The sequence below is a fragment of the Lonchura striata genome, chromosome 2, assembly GCF_046129695.1.
Source record: "Lonchura striata isolate bLonStr1 chromosome 2, bLonStr1.mat, whole genome shotgun sequence".
In the NCBI taxonomy this organism is placed as follows: domain Eukaryota; kingdom Metazoa; phylum Chordata; class Aves; order Passeriformes; family Estrildidae; genus Lonchura; species Lonchura striata.
This window is the reverse complement of record NC_134604.1, coordinates 97,092,314-97,112,239: the sequence shown is the minus strand read 5'-3', so window position 1 is coordinate 97,112,239 and position 19,926 is coordinate 97,092,314. Positions and strand designations below refer to the sequence as shown.

The window sequence follows — 19,926 nt, the reverse complement described above, 5'->3', positions numbered from 1 at the left end:
CTTGAAGCGCAGGCCCCTACAACCTGACCTGATATAGTGCTTCAGAGCTGGAACTTTCTGTGTAGCTCCAGCTTCAGGCATGGGGCAAAATGTTAAGCAGCAGCAAATTGAGACAGCTTTCTAACACTGGCTTGTTATTACAACTGCGTCAAAGTGCAGCTTGGCGTGAATGTCAAATGTTATTGACCCAATTACAAAATAACACATATATAAATCTTATACATGATATTGAGTCATAAAAAGAAAAAACACACAGAATGTTTGAATAAAAACAAAAGAGTTTCCAAACTACACATTGCAAACAACACAGCCTTTTGTCTATTTTATATTCCTTTGTTCGCACCCATGCTGTTCACATGCTACATTCAGGTATAGAGGAAAAAACAGTAGTTTCTCTGTATTAATATTTACTACAGATGTTTGTCAATCAGAAGTATCTATTGTAAAAATCTTGTAATGCAGCAATTGTTTATCTGTCATGTTTAATTCCCTCTCAAAGCACCATGTCTTTGAGGTCGGCAGGGCAAAACCACTGGCTTTACCCACATCTCTTCTTTGTTTCCACTGTCAGCTGAAGGAGAGCAGAGACATTTTGTGGCTGTTCATACAATATCTACAGAAAACTTGCACCCCAGCCACATTCAGAATTTATATGCAACTGTTACACCATGTAAATGATGCTTCATCTGATATGATCTAGGCCAAAGTCAGCAAAGTCACTCTCCAGTGACCTCTGTAAATTTTTGATCTGGCTTCTCATGGCTTGTGAACAGTGCTGCCTGTTAAGAGGTGTCAGGGGGTGAAGTCTTAACCTGTGCTTCAGGTTTTTCCTGCCAAATTCTACCATGACCTTGAAAACTCAAGGCTGTAAGCACAGGCACCTTTTCTTGTTTGCTGCAAGAACCTGTACGCCCTGGATTTGTTGGCTGGGGTAGCAAAAACACCATGAATATCCAGGTAAGCAGCGCAGAGAACGCCTCCCTGCCACAGCTAAAAAACTGAAACAAGCCTCCATCTCAGAGCTTTCTGCTGAGATCGGGCAAAGTACAAGGAATAAAATTAAATGGGATGAGGAGAGGCTCGTGCTGGGGCTGCTGGGGTGTGCTGCTCGGCACGTCCCAGCGTGTGGCGGTGGCAGCGGTGGCAGCGGTGGCAGGGGTGGCAGGGGTGGCGGCAGTGGCAGGGGTGGCGGCAGTGGCAGGGGTGGCAGCGGTGGTGGCAGCGGTGGTGGCAGGGGTGGCAGCGGTGGCAGGGGTGGCAGCAGTGGCAGGGGTGGCAGGGGTGGCAGGGGTGGCAGGGGTGGTGGCGGTGGCAGGGGTGGCGGGGGTGGCAGGGGTGGTGGCGGTGGCAGGGGTGGCAGGGGTGGCAGCGGTGGCAGGGGTGGCAGCGGTGGCGGCGGTGGCAGGGGTGGCAGCGGTGGTGGCAGGGGTGGCAGGGGTGGTGGCGGTGGCAGGGGTGGCAGGGGTGGCAGGGGTGGTGGCGGTGGCAGGGGTGGCAGGGGTGGCAGCGGTGGCAGGGGTGGCAGGGGTGGCAGCGGTGGCAGGGGTGGCAGGGGTGGCAGCGGTGGCAGGGGTGGCAGGGGTGGCAGCGGTGGCAGGGGTGGCGGCGGTGGCAGCGGTGGCAGGGGTGGCGGCGGTGGCAGGGGTGGCAGGGGTGGCAGGGGTGGCACTTACTTCGTTGATGCTGATCTCGGCCTCCACATACTGGAGCCCCTTCTGGAGGATGGAGATGAGTGCGGCAGGTGGCACTAGTGTTCCGTTGATGTTGGACTGGCTGATGTGGCTCTCGATACCGAAGGTAAAGGCCGAGTGGGAGAAACCTGAGAGCAGGAAAAGGAAGCCATGATATGAAATCTAAATGCACCGGTCAGATACACCTTCACGGTCTAAAAATAATTCTGCCTTGAGATCTAAGAGACGCTGCCGTGGAAGCAGGAGGGTGTGGGCTGGCTGCTCGGAGCTGGAGAGGTCAACGAGCCACCCTGACTGCCCATCCCCCCCATCCCATATACAGGGGAAGCCATATAGAAATTGAAATGCATGCAGAGCAAAATAACTGCACTAGCTGAAACAAAACACAGAAACACCAGCAATCGCCACAAGGGCAGGTCCAGCTAAAAAATGTGCCTCAAATCTCCATTTTCTTTGCTGAATTTCAGTGCTGGGTGTTTGCTGATGCTGTGCACTTAAAGCCCTACGGGCATGCAAGCTGTAAAATATCAACGCATAGATGCAGCTGACACAGAGGAGCCATTCCCTTATACCAGGGAAAATATTTCAAATCCTTTGCTCATTTATTGCTTAGTACAATATGATGGGCAGAGCACTGCTGTTAAAATGTGAAACCACAGAAAGGCCACCCCTGTAAACCTATTTTCTGTATGTGAACAGCAATAGCAGAAGTAATTAACTGGGATCTGCCACACAGTAGATGACAAGCTAGCAAGGTGGCCTGTACTTCAGCCAGAAGTCTTTCTCTTCCCTATTTCATTATCTGATTAAGTAAGTGGCAGGGAAGGTGACAGCACTGAAAATTAAAGAATTTTGGCAGACAAATTTTAAATAATGCTGCCTTAAATTCTGGTTGAAGTTGCTCAGAACAGTTGCTGGGTATGGAGGCGAGCACTGCAGAGAGACTGTACAGAGGGGCAGCTGTGGGAGGGGGGAGGGGGAACAGGATGTAGATATAACTGTAGGAACCCATTTATCATCACACTGTCTCCAGAGCATTAATCTAACATTAAAAGCCTTGGGGAAACCACCCATGCACTGTCTCAAACAGGAAGAGCTCTCATCATCTCCACCAGCTAGACAAGAAAAAACAACAAACAACAAACTCCCCCCAAAAAAGAAAAAGAAAGCAGCTTTCAAATGAAAATACTTCCGTTAAATATAGCTGTGCCTCTTCCCCTTGTCAACGCTAGTTTCATTTATAGCTTTGTCCGTTAAGGGATTTCCCCTGTATCACTGCAGTGCCCAATTCTGTGCAGGCTGGGGATGTAATTTTGGGCTCGCTCAACAGTAGTGCTTTCTTTATCTCTTTTCAAGATACTTCTCCCAGCTAGCTCAATTATTAACACAGATAGCTAGCAAAAAAAAGCTGAGAAACAGAATGCCCCCCCACATTTTAAACCAAGGTATGTATTTCCCTGATTCTCCCTTCCCCCTACACATTTTATTTTGTTGCTGCTTTTCTCTTTTTCCTGCTAACAGCTTCCACTCTCTCCCCTCCCACCCTAATTTTGCTTCCTGGCACTCTCCCAGTTTTGGGGGATGCTTGGGATGCTTTGGACACTTTTTAGGAAATGGCAGGTCCACCTATGAATAGAATTCCATAGGATCACAAGGCACTAAAAAAGGACAGATAAAAAACCCCTACTGAAAAACTGCAGTATCATTTATGTAATCCTTAGGTCAATTTCTTATTCTGTATTGCTCTTTAAGTCCTGGTCTAGTTTATGAGCTGCTGGACCTCCTGCTGCCAAACAGACTTTAAGATCTGCAGGGCAGTGTTTTTCCCTGTTTATTAGTTTTGTAGGACATCTAAGCACATTACTGGAAACTGCAACGAGGAAGAAAGCAAGCACTGAGCATACACAGCCTGCACCTAAGAGGTCTAGGGCCTAATCACTGAACACTATGTGTATCGATAAATACATGGCATAAAACTAAGCAGAATTAGAGAATCAGATCCCCCTTAATTTATATTTATGTGTATTTGAGTTAATCAACAATGGTAACACAACTTTCTTAAAACAGAACTAACTTAAAAATACATGACAGATAAATTGGATAATCTATGTAAGAATGAGAAAATTGAGCTGCTGTCCAAGAGCACTGAAGGTGACTGCTAAAAACCCCAGCAGCTAGTTTCCAAGTCAACAGCTCAGAAAATTTGAACATGGTCTCTGATTGAAACAACAGGTGGATGGCATAAAAATGGCAACCAACAAACATGGAGGGAAAAAGTAAAAAAAGTGGAAAACCATGACTGTGGATCAATGGCAGACATAAATCTAAAGTATGACATTTTACATCTCATTATTGCATTTTGTATCTTACAGACTTTTTAGCTGGCTGCTGGCATATCTCAAGCCCCATCTTTGCCAGGAGACAGATGATTGTGCACATTGCTAAACCTCTTTGTTCAGTCCTGATCCCCAGAGAGCAGCACAACTCACCTCATAGCATGTGAGAGAAGAAACTTTTCAGTACATAACTCAGTGCTTTTGCAATTAAACTTGTTATCTTACTGTTTCTCTGGATGCTGAGAAACTATCACCAAAGCACCTGTTAGATGAGGAAACACAATACTCCTGGTACACTGTCACCGAGGAGCAATCTCACTCACACACCTCCAGCAGCTGTGAGAAGCCTTCCTAAGATTTTATCAGACAAGATCCGATTAACAAAAATCAATGGCACAAAACTGTTTAAGTGAGTGTTGCTGGACACAGTGCTCCTCACACCTCTTGAAAAAATGCACTCATACAATTGTAGTTGAAAAAAACCAAAACAACAGAAATATGCCAACCAGTCCTCCAACAGATAGCTAATTCCCTCCTGATTTCTTGTATTACCACAGCAGTTATATAAGGTTCATTTGAAAATAAATGGTTTTAAAACCACCTCACACAGTCAACAAAATTCTCAATGAAGCTGTACCTACATGAGGTTTCTGATTACACTGAAGAATCACCTGAGCTTTACTTTTATAGTTAACAGATGTCATCAGTTCTCTTCAGTGCTCTGCATTGCACTACACTAAATTACACAGCAAAGCTGCAGCTCCATAGTTTAGTCTTACGAAAAGGTGATTTCTGTTAAACAAAGGCAATTTAAAGAAAATGTTAGCTTGTTAACCTGGCCCTCCTTCTAATATAATGAAACTACACTGGGGACACAACACCAAGACACAAGCACCACCCCCACTTCCAGTCTGTCAGAGCAGCTGGGGAGCGTGAGCAGAGACAGAAGGTGCTCTGCAAGTGGGGATCCGAAGGAAGGATGTGGTGTGGATGACGTGAAATTACAGTAGACAAACTGAAAATGCCGTGGCAGCAGTGAAATGAATGAAAGTTGCAAATCCGTGTCTGTATGCATTCCTTCTCATAAATTCTGTCACTCTGGTGACTGCAATAATCACTCTACAAAACAGTAATTTCTGTTCAAATAGCACCAGTAAACAAAATTGTAGTGCAATACACCCTTCAAATATACGTGCAGTGAGACTATGAGCTTTTAAGGTTAAAAGCATGAACACAAGGGCTTGAAGAGGAGAAAGCATTGACACACACTGAACAGTTTTCATATCAGTGAGCCAGCTGCTATTGCAGTGACATGACCAGTGCCCTAAATGGCATCTTTCAGCAGACTTGAGAGAATGGCTTCCAGGTTTTTTCTGCCTCAAAAAAGATGGAGAAACAGAAACCATCAAACTATGTATAACCTGTAAATACATTATCACATATGAACAATATACCCAAATGAACAGTGCAGATCTTGGGATGATCTTGGTATGAATGGAGGTGACTTATCAGCTGTGGAACAGTTGGACTTGAAGTATTTCACAGAGTATAAAAGCATAAAGGACATAATGAATGGAGAAAACAATTACTTAAATGGTCCCCCAATCTCAAAAAATTTTACACAAGTTAGAAACAGATTTGAAAACTGACTGAAATTACTAATTGAGAGAGTCCCACACTTTTTTTTTGTACTGACAGTGGTAACAGGTCCTGATTCTGTGCTATATCTTTTCCCACACTGAGGTGTCTGTATATACTCTCAGTGGTACATACACAGCCGTTTGGGAATTCTTGCCCTAGGCAGTGCCAAAAAATGCATATGTAGGACTGTGTTTTGCAAAATTTCACTGATAGGTTTTGCTATAACTGCAAAAACGGAGATGATGGAGGGTTTTTCCTTTGGCTGTTCCTTTTTCAGTTAAAATGGCTTCCCTTTGAAGCTAGATTTGTCATTGATCATAAAATGACAAGGTTTTATTTAATGAACATAATGATGCTAGTTGCATGCTTGTTTGATCTGAAGGCTATACAGTTTTAATTGTTTACAGTATGCCTGGCTTACATCAGAAATGCCTGTCAAATGTAGGTGTAGAAAAGGCAACTGGGGAGCCACACAGCTCAGGGAATGACCTTCTCCAGAGATGTGTCTCACCTCTTCTGGGAGCAAAGCATTCCTCCTTTTAGACTCACAACTGGGGTGATGCTGAGTATTCCCCGTGCTGGCTCATTTGACACTCACAGCTCCAGCTGAAGTCGACATCTACCAAGTGTTCCTTTCATTTCCCAATCTCTTTAGCACTACAAAAAGCATGTCTTTGTGAAACTGTAACCTTGAATTGTAGCAGCTACAGTTCCTACTGCTGAATTTGTACAGATGAGAGGAATGACAAAGAGGGGTCTGTGGAAGCAAAGACTCCTTGAACTGTTTCAGCCCTTACTGGTTACTTGGGAGGTACTTTGGGGATGCCCTGAGGAGCAATAGAGAAGTGATCTGTTGAACAAAGTTTTCTGTTTGCAAGCTAAGTGGACTTAGTTTTTTATGGTTAACCTAAATAGTTGGCTGTACAAATAATTTTTAAAACTCAGGTGTTTTTCAGTTATTTGCTAATAACTCGGTTCAATTACTCCCACTGTAAAATCCTTCACTGAAACATTTGCTACTGTACAATGAAACAGGGAATACAGAATTATGAACATCAAATTGTCTTTTTCATACACTTCGGGCATCTTGATGATGAACAGCCTCTACCCCAACACTGAGTACAAGTAACAAGCCATTCTGACAAATCTTTGTAACTAATGCTCAGTATGGCCCTCTTTTCTGGAAAATGGTGACATTTCATATGGAGATCTGTGTCATTTCCTTCAGTAAATTTTCCTATTTCTTTAATTTAAGCAGTCTAGACTGAGGTTTGCATATACAGAGATCTTGAGTTCAATTTCTAGAAATCACTAAATTAGTGATGTCATTACTTTAAAAGAAAGACAGAAGAAAAATGAAAGAAAAGGAATAAACTAACTGACAATCCCTTTTTTTTCCTCCAACAACTTAACCATCTCCACGTGGAAATAACCAGCACTTCTTGTTTAATTGATTTCCCTGCCATCGTGTTGTCTTTCTTTTTTGAAATTTCCAATACAAGCTCCTCCAGTCCTCGCCTCTGAAGTAACACAGTGTTCCCCTTTAAAGTATTTGGAAGGCAGAGGAGACAAAAATGAGCAAGGCTTTAGAAATTATTAAAACTACTGCTCAGCAGAATCAACCTGCACCTGATATAATGGGATCCCCCAGATGAAGTTTTCTGGCTGCAGAAGAGCCTGTTTTCTTTAAGGTTCGTCTTGCACCTAGCACTACTGCTGACACTTTGACCAAAGGACAATTCAAGCAAGAATGGAAGACCTGTAAGAACTGGTTATAGCTATGCAGGCTGCAGGAAAAAAAAAAAAAAGAAAAAAAAGAAAAAAAAAAGGTTGCAAGGGGCAAAGTAAAATAATCTTTATGACCATAAATGGGTATATGGGCAAAATTCCCGGGAGATTCAGACACATCAAGCAGAAACATTCCACTACATCATGAGTCAAAAGAAAATCACGCGCAGGAGGAGCAGACGTCCACACACAATCCCATCAGCTGCTTTACCATGTTACCAAACCCAAGTCACTCCAAAGCTGCCTGCACAACTGCTTGCCTAAGAAACCAAATGCAAGCAGTGGAAAAACATTCATCCCAAGTTTAACATCTGGGTCCTGGGAGTGCCATGTAAGCAGGAAGGCAAGAAGGGCAGAGTAGTGCAATGTGGTGTTCTGAAATAAATTAAGAGCCCCATCACACCAGTTAAAAGTCCACAAAAAAAACCCAGTGATATATGACCATGAAAAAATAATTTCCTCCGAAAACGAATGATGTACAAACAAAATAGTCAATGTTAAATTAAATTAAGACTTCTGTAGGTCTAGATTTATAGTGTAGAGAAGCAAGAGACATGTACCACTAAGGGCAGATTTGAATGCAATTCCTGTATGCAAAAACCAGAAGCAAACAAGTTAGAGCAACTGCATTTTCTTAATTCGGGGCCTAGCACATGCTAATCCAGTTCCTGAGGCAAGTGATGTGATTTCTTTCCATTGCCTGAGAAAATACAGTGATGCTCTTCACTGTATTTGACTGCAGCTACAATTTAGCCTAGTATTTTTTCTTCTATATGATGCACTGAGTGAGAACTGAGAATGCAACATCGATCTCTATCCTTGTTTATTCTTAGATTTTTGTTTAAATTGAATTAAGTATCCATAAAAATATGGTCATAAACTCCCAGTGTACATATGTGTGAAGGTTGTACAAAAAGGGCAACCGGTTTCTTTGAAAAATGGTTGGTCACAGTAAGCCCCTGGTAAGATTCTACTAACAATTAAAAAAAATACAATTACAAAAAATAACCAACAAGAATCCTATGCCAGATCTTGTTTATTATTCACAGCAGACTGATATTCTTCCTTTGTTGAGACTTTTGTTTCTCAGTAATATATACTACCTCTCTGGTTTTGGCAGTGTCTGCTTATTTTGAAGACCTACCTTTGCAATTACATAAAGGGCTTTACAAGGACACACATTAGCAATTTAAAACAGAGAACTGCAGTTGAAATATATTTTTAGAAAAGTCATCTGAACAATAGGGCTTGCACATTTGTTTCAAGATTAGGATTGCTAAATTATTAAAATTATTTCCAGAACCCTGGGAAATGTGTTCGGTATTACAAGCTCTTGCACAGTCACTGGGAAATATAAAGAAAGGATTCCTAGCTGTAGGTAAAATTACAGTATGTCTAGTTACCCAAAGTTTTACAGTCGAGATTATTCACTAATATTAAACGTTACACTCTTTTTTCTTGGATATTGGACCTGTTCACCTTCTGCCAAGAATTCAGAGTAAATGTCTGCTACCCAAAATTATTTTATTATGTGCCAAAGAATGTTTTTGGCAGGTACTTTTTTTTCTTTTTCATGCGGGAAAGTATGTTGGAAAAGATTAATACAACTTGGAAATGATCTTTTGATGAGTGGTACTTGGCACTCACTGTTTAAGCCTTTCTGAGGGCTGCAAATTAACAAAGAGAGAAATACGATACAGACAAAAAGCAGAGCACAAGCAATGGAAAGAGGAACTTATAAAAATCTCTTGAAAACAAGGTCTCAAGTTATCCCGCTTCACTCACTCTGTGTAAATGAGAACAACAACTGCAAATAAATATTAGTACAGATCTAGCAATTTATTGCAACTATGGGCAAAGTTTGAAACAGCTTACGATGGACATGAGGATGAAAATAATCTTTTCCTTCTCAATTAATGGGATGCTGCTACCTTTTAGCCCTGTCTGTGCAACCAAATATCCAAAGAAAGAGACAGATAAATTTGGGGATCATGTGTATAGAACAGACTTCCACAGTCGTATATACTTTCCTCAAGCTATGCTCTTCTCTCTGCTCTAACATATATCTCTAAGTGGTGGCAAGTAGGACAGCTCAGCTGAGCCTCAGGGAACATTCAGGAAACTAATACCAGGAAGGGGTCTGTGGCTGATGACTACAAACAGAACCCTAACACAGAATGGGTGTGAGGAGGGTGGTCTGTAAGGGCCATGGCTGTTAAGGCAGAACATTCTCAGCACAGAGGTTATTAGCAAAACTTGCAAATCTCCACTGGGCTTGGAGACTCAAACTGAGAAGCAGTAAAGTGAGAAATGTGTAGGACTGGTTTTATGAGCAAAGTCATCTTGACCTTTAGACATCTGTCTTCTACCCAATATGCTATTTTCTTAATATCCTAAAAATACTGTGTTTTTGCAAGCTTTAAAAAACAGGACATGAAGTGATCAGAATCAAAATTTGTGCCATGGAATAAATTTGTAAAGGTGTAATTGTTTATGTTTGTGTAACTTCAAAATCGCTGTGTTTGCTCAGTGTCCGAGATCCAACCCTGTATGGCAACTTTCAGGCCAAAGAAAAATTGAAATAGCCAAGTTTAGAGAACTGTGAAGAGACCTAGAAGGAAATATGAGGTAAGTAGGCTTTTGCAAATGGCAAAACCCCAAAATACTCAGTGTATTTCTTTCCTTCACATGAAGTTAAAAATTCTGCACCAATTATGGAACAGGGTAAATAGAAAAAAATTTTCAAGCAGACCTCTTGAACTGCACCACAAAACATCTGAAAATATTGTTTATACATTTGTATATAAAGAGGTATCTGGTCACAAAAGTTACAAATCTGTGCATACAAAACCCATAAAGATGGGTCTCATAATACAGACTATAAAATTATTTTTAAAATGTACCAGGACAAAGCCAACAACCTCTTTACTTGTAAAAATATTTTTTCCTCACTATCACAGAACCTGGATTTTGTGAAGCCAACCATCATATACTGCTAGTACATATTTGTTGCTCTATGAAAAAAGTGTCCAATTTAGTTTTGACTTGCATAGGTGCTCAGCTTCATCCTTTCCAAGATCAGTAGATCTTTGTTAAGTTTAAACAAAAATGCTTTGGGAACTGCAGTCCAACAAAGCTCGTTTGCTCCTAATGTTGACCCTGATTTTCTTAAAATGTATTTATTGTTTACAAAGAGAATAAATCTTTACTAGCGGAGAAGAAACTGTGCATAATAATACAGCTCTTATTTCAGAAATGGATTTGTCTTTTCAGCATAATCCATTCTCAAACAATGAAGTAAAATTTCAAATTCAGAGTTAAGCCCACTGTTTCTGGAATCATACAGTCACTACCTTCCTAGTTTTAAAGAAATACAGAAAAGTAGAGGAGATATAAAAAAGAAGGTGTTGTGGTTTATAAAAATCCCTTATATATCCTTTTGATACACTATTTTACTACAAAAATATTATGCTGGAGGCTTTATATATATTATATGAAATATGTGTTGTTATAGATGGTTTAATGTCATAGAGGAACATTCATTCTGAGGTGACTTCAATGAAATATAAACAATTTTTTGGGTCAAATTCCATAAGTGTTCTTACCCAATGGTCACTTTAACATGTACTATACTCCTAGAACAACACTGTGGCCTTATTTATCTAAAAAAATGCATGAAAACTCTTGTGACTTTTGGTTCTGTGGTTCTTGGCTGGCTCTATAGCCAACTTTCAATAAATCAGAGATTTAGATCAAAACCTTAAATTATTTTATTTTAATTGAGTACGCTGGCCCTAAAAAGGATAATGCATCATATAAATAGGACTGCATGCCCACAAATCAGGTTTGTGCTAAACCATAAGAATTAAAAGTAGTGTTTGTTTTGCTCTGAAGTCTCATTATTGTACAGTTGAAAAGCTGAAAGAATTTCTGCCTTCAGTTTTAACACCAGTTCCTGAAAAATACAGTTAGCATCTCATTCATCCTGCTTTTAGGGATATATATTAATCTATAAATTCATAAACAGTACTCTGAAATAATCGAAGAAGAATGTTAAATATTGTCCCAGCACCCATGTAGTACTTTTTACTCAGATGATTTCAGTACATTTTAGGACTATAAATATTCAACATCTGCTGAGGTACAATTCATAGTATTAATTTTGCTTTCAAACAGGAAAATTGAGGGACAAAAACTTTACGGTGAGGTATAAACACTCAATTTTCATGTATACCCTTGCAAAACATATCACTTTATTTATTCAGTAATGCCTGGTCAGCACCCAGTTGCAGCAGCACAGAAGGAGCTGTGCACAGGGAAGGTCAGAAGTGTCCTTACTCTGGTGCAGCTGAGGTCAGTCTGTGAGCTACCCTCACTCTGTGCTGCAGGCAGGACACACCAGCCCCAAGAGACTGCAGTAACATGCATGTTGACACAAATAATGCAGCCACAGATTGCTACTGAATCAACACAAAAATGTGTGTTTTATCTTTGCCTGGCAGGCTGTTCATCTCAAGGATGCATTTTTCCCTCAGCGAACAAAAGGTCTCCATCACCCCTGCCTTCAGAGCACAGCTGTGTACAGAGCCTTGGGAACACTGCAGGACTGCCCTGCAGACCCTTCTCTCTCTATAGGTTGTATAAAGGACCTTTGAGGCTCTCCAGTGTGAGCAGGAGGTTGGACTGCTTGAACATGAGCCAGCGATGTGCCCTTGCAGCACAGGAAGCCAAGAGCACGCTGAGCTGCACTAGAAAAAGCACTGCCAGAAAGTCACTGGAGGGGATCCTCGCCCTCTACCCAGCACTGGTGAGAGGCCTGGAGCGCCGTATCCATGTGTGGGACGCACTGGAGAGAGCCCAGTGAAAGAGCATAAAGACAATCAATGTGCATCTGCCATACAAGGAGAGGCTGAGAGAGCTGGGACTGCTCAGCCTGGGGAAGAGATGGCTCAACAGAGGACCTTATCCTCTGCAAAAATACCAGAGGGAGGCGCAAAGAGGATGGACAGTTTTTCAAGTGGTACCCTGTGATAGGAAGCAATCGGCACAAAATGAAACACGTGACATTCCACTGAAACACAATAAACCATTTTTTACTGAGGGGGTGATAAAAGCATTGGAACTGGCTGTGCAGTGAAGTTGTGGACTCTCAATCCTTAAGAGATATTTAAAACCCAACTGGACACAGCCCTGGGCAACCTGCTGCAGCCGATCCTGCTGTGGGCAGGGGAGATGGATTAGATGATCTGCAATGGCCCCTGCCAACCTGAACTATTCTGATTCTGCCATCTCTTGAGACACCATCCAGACTGAGCCCTCCTATGATCCTAATGAGCCAAAATGCAAGAAAACATAAAAAAAGGCAAAAGAAAAATCATTATCCAGTGACTCTGCCATCAGTGCACAGTATTGCTTTTACTGCCACACTGGACAATTGCCTTTATTGACCAAGTGATTCATCCTTCTAATGAATTATTCTTCAAGGTATAAATTTTAATAATTTAAGAAAAAAACATGCACTGTTTTGCAAGCACATTCCTCTTCTACCTCGCAGCAGTCTTCCTACACAAAGGAAGCAGTTAGCTTTGAAGCAAATTTAGCTGACCTATATATGCCAATCTTTTATGCTTTGATTAATCTGAATTATTCTCAACATGCACGTCTCTCGTCTGTGACTCAGGGATTCTGTGCCATACACAGTTGCTCAAAAAATACTCTAAACATACCTCATGCAGGCAAAGTATGGACTTCAGAGAAAAATTACACAGGCTTATGTAAGGAAAGACTGTTGCATCAGGCACCAATTCAAAAGAACAGAATACTGATCTTCAGTCATCCCCTACTGCCTGAGAACTTACGCAAGCAAACTGTGATATTTACATTTTCCATAAAATTTCTGAGTTGAAGAAGAGACTTATTCAATAAAAAAGGTAGTTTCCTTCAATTTTTGTTGCTTCCTTTTCAAAAAATTGCAAATGTCAATGGGAAAAAAAGTAATTTAGTACTATTCCATCTATTAATATTTAGTTTCATCACAAAGATGAAATCCCAGAAACATAATAATAACCACATTTTGGATTCTCTCATAATTTCCAAAGGCAAAATAACAGCAAAATGCCTTGGTTGTGGTTAACAGGAAAGGCCCATATTTGTACATGCCTAACTACAAAGGGCTTTGTGATTCACAGAAACCCTTTGCTCTGTGCCCTTGAATAGATGCTTAAAACCTAAGAGAAAATCTTTTTCTCTAGCAAAACAAAATCCATCAACTACGAACCAGGCACACCAATGTGCTGCTAAAATCCTGAATTTACAGAGGGGTAAAAAACCTTTTTTATTAGCTGCCTTCAGTTTTATGGTTGGGAAGAAACAAATGAAAATTCCAAAGTAAAATGGTAAATTGTCCCAAGTCAGCATCTAAAAATGCCATTGACATCTTGTATAGCAAAAACATCTAGCTACTGTTGTTATTGTCATAGATGTGGTACACATTGTACATGGTTCAGATTATACACTGAGGAACAGTTATCAAGGATGTGTCATAAAACATGGAAAAATTCAAATCAAAAAGTAAAAATTTGAGTGAAAATGGGAACTTACATGATCTTAACTCTAACCAGTCATTGCAAGACATTCGTCACAGTAAATGTTCTACTAGAGAACAGTGTAAAGCCACAGGCAACTGGGGACCTGATTTTCAGACAAGAATTCTAGACTGCAGCATGCCTATAATGCTAGAAAAGGAACACTGTTAAATGATCAATGCATCAAAAATATTCCATTTGAAAAAGCTTGAATAACTGAACTGACGTGTTGGGCTGGGTAGGGAAGGTAATTTATTGTAGCACTTGGACAGAGGACTTGCAGCTTACAACAGATGGCAACACATTTTATATTAAAACATTTGATCTCCCTTTGGTTTTGTCATCCTCCCTCAACTCTTAGAAATTTCCTTGGGATCCTTATTATTCCTCATTGCTTTCTCCTGTCTTTTGTGATTCCAAAAGAAAAACAATTATCTGTTTCTCTTTTGGAAAAAAATGGAACAGGAAAACTCTACATTATGAATGGTGTATTTTTTTTTTCAAAAACTGAAGAAACTCCATAGAAAGTCTATGTCAGCAATGAAGGTGGCTGCTAGCAAAAGCATGCTTCTCAAGTGCAAAGTTAATACAACTAATATTATTATTTTAATAATATATTAGTCTTAATATTATCTACCATTTATTGTAATTAACACAATTTGATGCCAGAACCGTGGTTACTTTGGTATAACTTGTTTCACTTTCTCAATGCACCTGCTTTGTTGACATAACTGCTTCCACCACAGGAGCATTTTGTGTGCTCCTATCTCCACTGGTTGTACCCTCTTAGTGTAGATGGACCTAACTGGGGCCAATATTTCATTTAAAGCTAGACTTTGTATCAAGACACCTACAAAGAAACATAGCCTGACTTTAAGAAGTTTGACCTGTGAGATAAACAATGCTCGAAAGACCTGAGCAATTTTAAAAATGACCCCTTTAAATTGTGCACCAGGAAAGTTTGTAATAAAAAAGGAGAAACTAGACATTGCAAGACCTGATTTTGGATAGGAAGAGAGAATTTGAACTGAAAATAATTACTGATTCTCTTTGTGTCTCAAGAAAGGGGTATTCACAGTTTTCCTGTGGAAGTGGTTAACATGTAGTTACCTTAGTAATGAAATTCCCATGGCATTAAGCTGCAGAGCATAAATGGAAATTATGATAGACTGCTTTGATTTTATAAGCACTGAGACAGTCACCTGTATGAAGAGGCAACTATTTACTTACTTATTTTAATACAGCTAAACATTTAGAGCCTTAACTTGTCCCAGTTCTGTCTTGTAAGGGAGGGATTTGACTGCACTGCCCCTAGATCAGGCATCTTCTCCAGCCTGCTCCTCCAGCAGCAGGCAACTCAGAGCGGTCTCCCTGGCTGTACTTTTTTCTGTTAAATCCCATTATCAGTCAGTATAACTCACCAAATGCCACAACTTACTATTTCATTCCATCTGCAGATGTACTTGGTAATCATTTCGTATTTCCTTCCAGTTAACCAATAAAGCTGTTGAACAGCATTATGCCAAGAAGAGATTCCTGTGAGTTCCCACTAAAAGTAACCCTTGAGATGAATACTCCCCAGCTATAAGCACTTTTCAAGATGCTTTTGTTATCCCATTTTTAATCCATTTGTTAACTCTGGATTATACTGATTTTACTCGTTATTACATTTTGGTTTTAACCACCGTGTCAACAAGACCAAATAAATGTCATAAAGTAGTCTAAGTGTATTAATGTCAGCACAGCTATCTCTGTCAACTTCATTTCTGATCTTGGAAAAAGCAGTATCAAGTATGTTTGACAAGATCTATTATCCATAAAAACTTGCTGGCTGGCATTTGGCATGATGTCCTCTCCTCACATTTGTTGGAGATATTTAGTCTCAGCCTTCCAAATATTGTCCTTGACCTATAGTTACCTGGATCATCTTGTTTAACCTTTAAAAATTCTGGCACAACATTTGCTTTTTCCAGTTCACTGAAACTCACCTCAGAATGCCAAGATTTGTTAAAAAGCAACAATAATGGTTTAGACAGTTCAACTCTATTAATATTCTCCTGTGCAAGGTTTCTGATCTGACAGAAAATTAAGGAGGAAATATATAGTTACTGAATTTTACTTCGAACTTCAAGTTTACAAGAGCTGAACTCCTACTAGAATCACTTGCCAGCATTTTCATAATGAAGTGGAGAGCCCCCTTCAGCATCTTTGCTACAATGCTTCAAAGAATCTCTAGTGTTTCTGTATCTCAGATGCAAAATGCATGAAATATTATAGGAACATTTGGGGGGTTTTTTCCTCCTTTGTTATTTCTCTCTTCCTCCCATCATTTACCTATATTTTATGGAAAAGCCTGGAAGTTTTACACAATAAAATCAAAGGACACATACCTGAAAAAAAAAAGAAGCAAACTTTTGTGCGGTCTTGTAAACAACATTAATGGTTGTGTCTGAAAATTTTGGGTTCAGCTAATATTAACAAATAATCAGTGTAATAGCCCTGTTTTTGGCAAACTCCATAAACTGTAGGGGTTTGAACTCAGACTGTAGTTAAACACTAGCCATTTAAATCTGGCCTGCATTATTTCTGAAGCTGTGGAGTAAATATCTTTCATTTTCTGTTGTGTCTTATGGCATTTATAGTAGCTGGTGGAAAGCCAAAATGCTTTCTTATTGCCTTACTTCATCTGAAAATACAGATATAAAAACCTTTTGGAAAAAACGATGACAGTAGTAAAGAAGGCTCAAACCTAATGTAAGAAGCTTTTTTAAGAGATTAGTGGATTCATCACTGGTTCTAATTCTAGTTTGCTGAATGGAATTCCTAACAAACTGCCAGGTACATCTACATCCATATCTAGCATCTAGATTTCAATATGCTCAGTTTGAAGTATATTGGAATATTTCTTCAATTATTTAACTTCAATTTTCACTCTCTTATGTGTGCAAATTCAACAGAACAGCAAAATACAATGTTTTTGTGTATGCCTTCATTATGTGTGGATCAAATAATAAAAAATTTTTACCCTCTAGGTAAGAATGTAAGAGCAGCACAACTTACCATTAACATCTAAAACTGCATGTTGAATTCCCTGTAAAATGGCAAAAGTGATTGCTTGCTTGTGGGAGATGTTAGCTAGAGTAACTTTTTCCTTACATTTGGCTGATCCCACCATTCTTGATCGACTTTTAAAGCCTCCTGAATCACCACACAACACTAACTCACCTCCTGACGTATCAAGAGGGATAAAAAAGGTTGGGGTTTTTTTCACATCAGGAAAAGGTACTGCATTTATACACTGTTATACAGAATGTCCTACAACCCAAACAAAACAATGTAAAATAATTCTAGGATTCTTTACGCTTTGGTTACATCTATTGGTGCATGTCTCCAATGTCTAAAAGCTCTTTCTAGCACGGTACACAATGGCTTGTTTTTAAAAGTAAACTTTGTCTGGATGAAATTTTATTTTTGTTAGTTCCTCTTTTTCTTTCATCTGTTTGTGCACCAGATTTGGAAGACTTTTTATAAGCTCCATTATTAGAGAATGTGAAACAACAGCTAACACAGGTCAACTATGGACTCTCAAAGAAGTGTTTCAAAAAACCAAATCATACAGAAGTACAGTAAATCTTCTTAATTTGAGATTCTTTGCACAGGGATTCAGTTTCCCAGGACTGAAATAGTTTTGCAAGTGGAAGAAACAACTCAAAATAATGCATCTAATGAACACCAGTTATAGTGACCAACAGAAGCAGGCTAAAGCAGTACCTTCTACCTGCTGGGATTCTGGTTCTCTGTACAAGACATCTCTTGGGTCTCGAGGGCTTATTCTAAAACTGGCTTCAAGTCTTCTGACAGGATGACATCTATTTTCCACAGGTTTGTTGGTTTGTTTCAGCATGTGAAACGTGAAATATTTTTAGTAAATTCTACATTTACCAACACAAAACATAGGGTCAATACCAAGTAAAATATTGGTGATGCTGGTTACAAATCCTTTGACAATGTTTCTCAGTTCCCCTATCAGCTCTAGAGTAACAGAACATTTTCCATTAGCTAAGAGACTTACTACTTCTTGCAGTCGAAGAGTGGAAAGAAGACTATGTATACAAAATAAACCCAAAATGTAAGTTTCAATTTATTTTTTTAAAAGATTTTGAAGCCCTGTAGTATTTTCCAATATGAAAACAGCTAGAGGTGGAAGTGGTATAGAGACAGAGCCATGATGACACTTGCGCAGCTCAGTTTACATACATAATTACCCTAAGAATGGTCTAAAACTTCAGAAACTTGCATCCAAATTTCTCTTTAGAGCCAACATAAACCCAATCTAAACAATTTAATGTACCTAAGAAAAAGAAGATATAAGATACATGTACGTTTTGCCTGTGCTGCCAAAAATTACTTTAGTTGGCATATCACTACCGAAGCATTTGTTAACATAATGTTATTTACTTCTTGTTTTGCCAAACTGCAATGTTTATTTTGTACCTGTGCATGTTTGTACTGTTATGTTCCGAACACGATTTCAAAGAAATGGGGATTTGTGCAAGAAATATTTAGTCTATCAGTCTGAAACACTCAAGGCAACATCCCTAGAGCAGTATCATGCAAAAAGGCAATTTCCCTATTTCATTTATGACCAGAAGTTATGAAGAAAGACAAAAAATTTACCCGATTCCTGGAGATAGCGATACACCAAGAAATTCACTTCGTCACTGGTTATGCTCATCTTAGCCCAACCTCAATATAATGAGGTTTACGAGAAGTGTGATCCACGCTCTGTTCAAGGGAGAGAAAAGAACAGGTTTTGTTTTATCTTAATTTACTATGAAATGTGTTATCAAAACAGAGGTGGGAATTGTTAAAGTATTTAAAGATGTCATAAAGTTATTAGAGCTGTAACATCCCAGTGTGAGGCATCCATTAAATATTGTGAATCAAGTACTCAGGCTGTACTGCACCTTTCAGTGCAATTCAGGAGCAGTATTTAACATACATGAGAGAGTCAGAGGGAGCATTTTAGATATTAGAAGACTTGTCTAATGTCAACTCCTTTACTTGTGTGGCTTTCCTACAGGCTCTTCGGAGACTCCTCTTTCCTGTGTGAGCGCTTTTAGAATTGCTGGCAATTACAGTCATATATAACACACCAAGTTGCAATACTTTTGCTGCTCTGAATTTGTAATCCAATTTTTTGTCCAACTGTTCATCCGCTGAGGACAGAGACCCTCCTTACTGAACCATGTTATGCAATGAATGGGGCCGGAGGGGAAGAGAAAGAGAGAGAACACCATATATACCTTGAGCCAACAAGGAAGACAAATATCCTTGTATTATATAAAGCTGTAATATTATAATGTCACTGTTCATTAATGTTGAGCAAGAATTAAACTCCAATTTTTCATTTAAGTAACTGCAACCTTTAGGATGACGGTTCTACACTACTATTTTGGGCATATACTCTGGTAATAAAAATGCTGGGTTTAGATGATAAATTTGTTTTGAACGTTTTCCATTAAATCTTGATGATTCACTCCTGTTTGGGAATCTGACTTAAGTAGTTTGGTTTTAAAAGACCTAAGTACTCCTCAGACATAAACTTTGCATCTGTGTCAGCCACACCATACCCGTGAGTGATCACATACAGCTTTGGCCGCAGAGGCGCGCACGCGGCTCTGACCGCGCGCTACGAACGAAAGACCGTAGGCGTGTGCCGGGTGTTTTGATTTCCCGTGTGTCTCTTCTTGGCAAGTGGAAAGGTCATCTTTGTTCATCGAAAACCTCTCCAGTAATTCCTGCTGCCTAAAGTAGCACCTGCTACTGCAGGCGATGGTGATCGACAACGCTTCCCCTGCTGATGGTTTAAACCAGCAGGTCACT

General features: G+C 39.8%; 1 protein-coding gene across 4 annotated transcripts in view; it reads right to left on the bottom strand.

Annotated features, from left to right (window-relative positions):
* Positions 1–19,926, bottom strand: part of TBL1X (transducin beta like 1 X-linked) — a 191,233-nt gene that overhangs the window by 34,618 nt on the left and 136,689 nt on the right. For all 4 annotated transcript variants that reach the window (XM_021527743.2, XM_021527745.3, XM_021527744.3 and 1 more), the window contains 2 exons: positions 18,718–18,825; positions 1,674–1,819 (listed from right to left, as the gene is read on the bottom strand). In XM_021527743.2, the coding sequence (XP_021383418.1) occupies positions 1,674–1,819; positions 18,718–18,775 (204 nt within the window). In that variant the 5' untranslated portion in view covers positions 18,776–18,825. The remainder of the gene's footprint in view (positions 1–1,673; positions 1,820–18,717; positions 18,826–19,926) is intronic.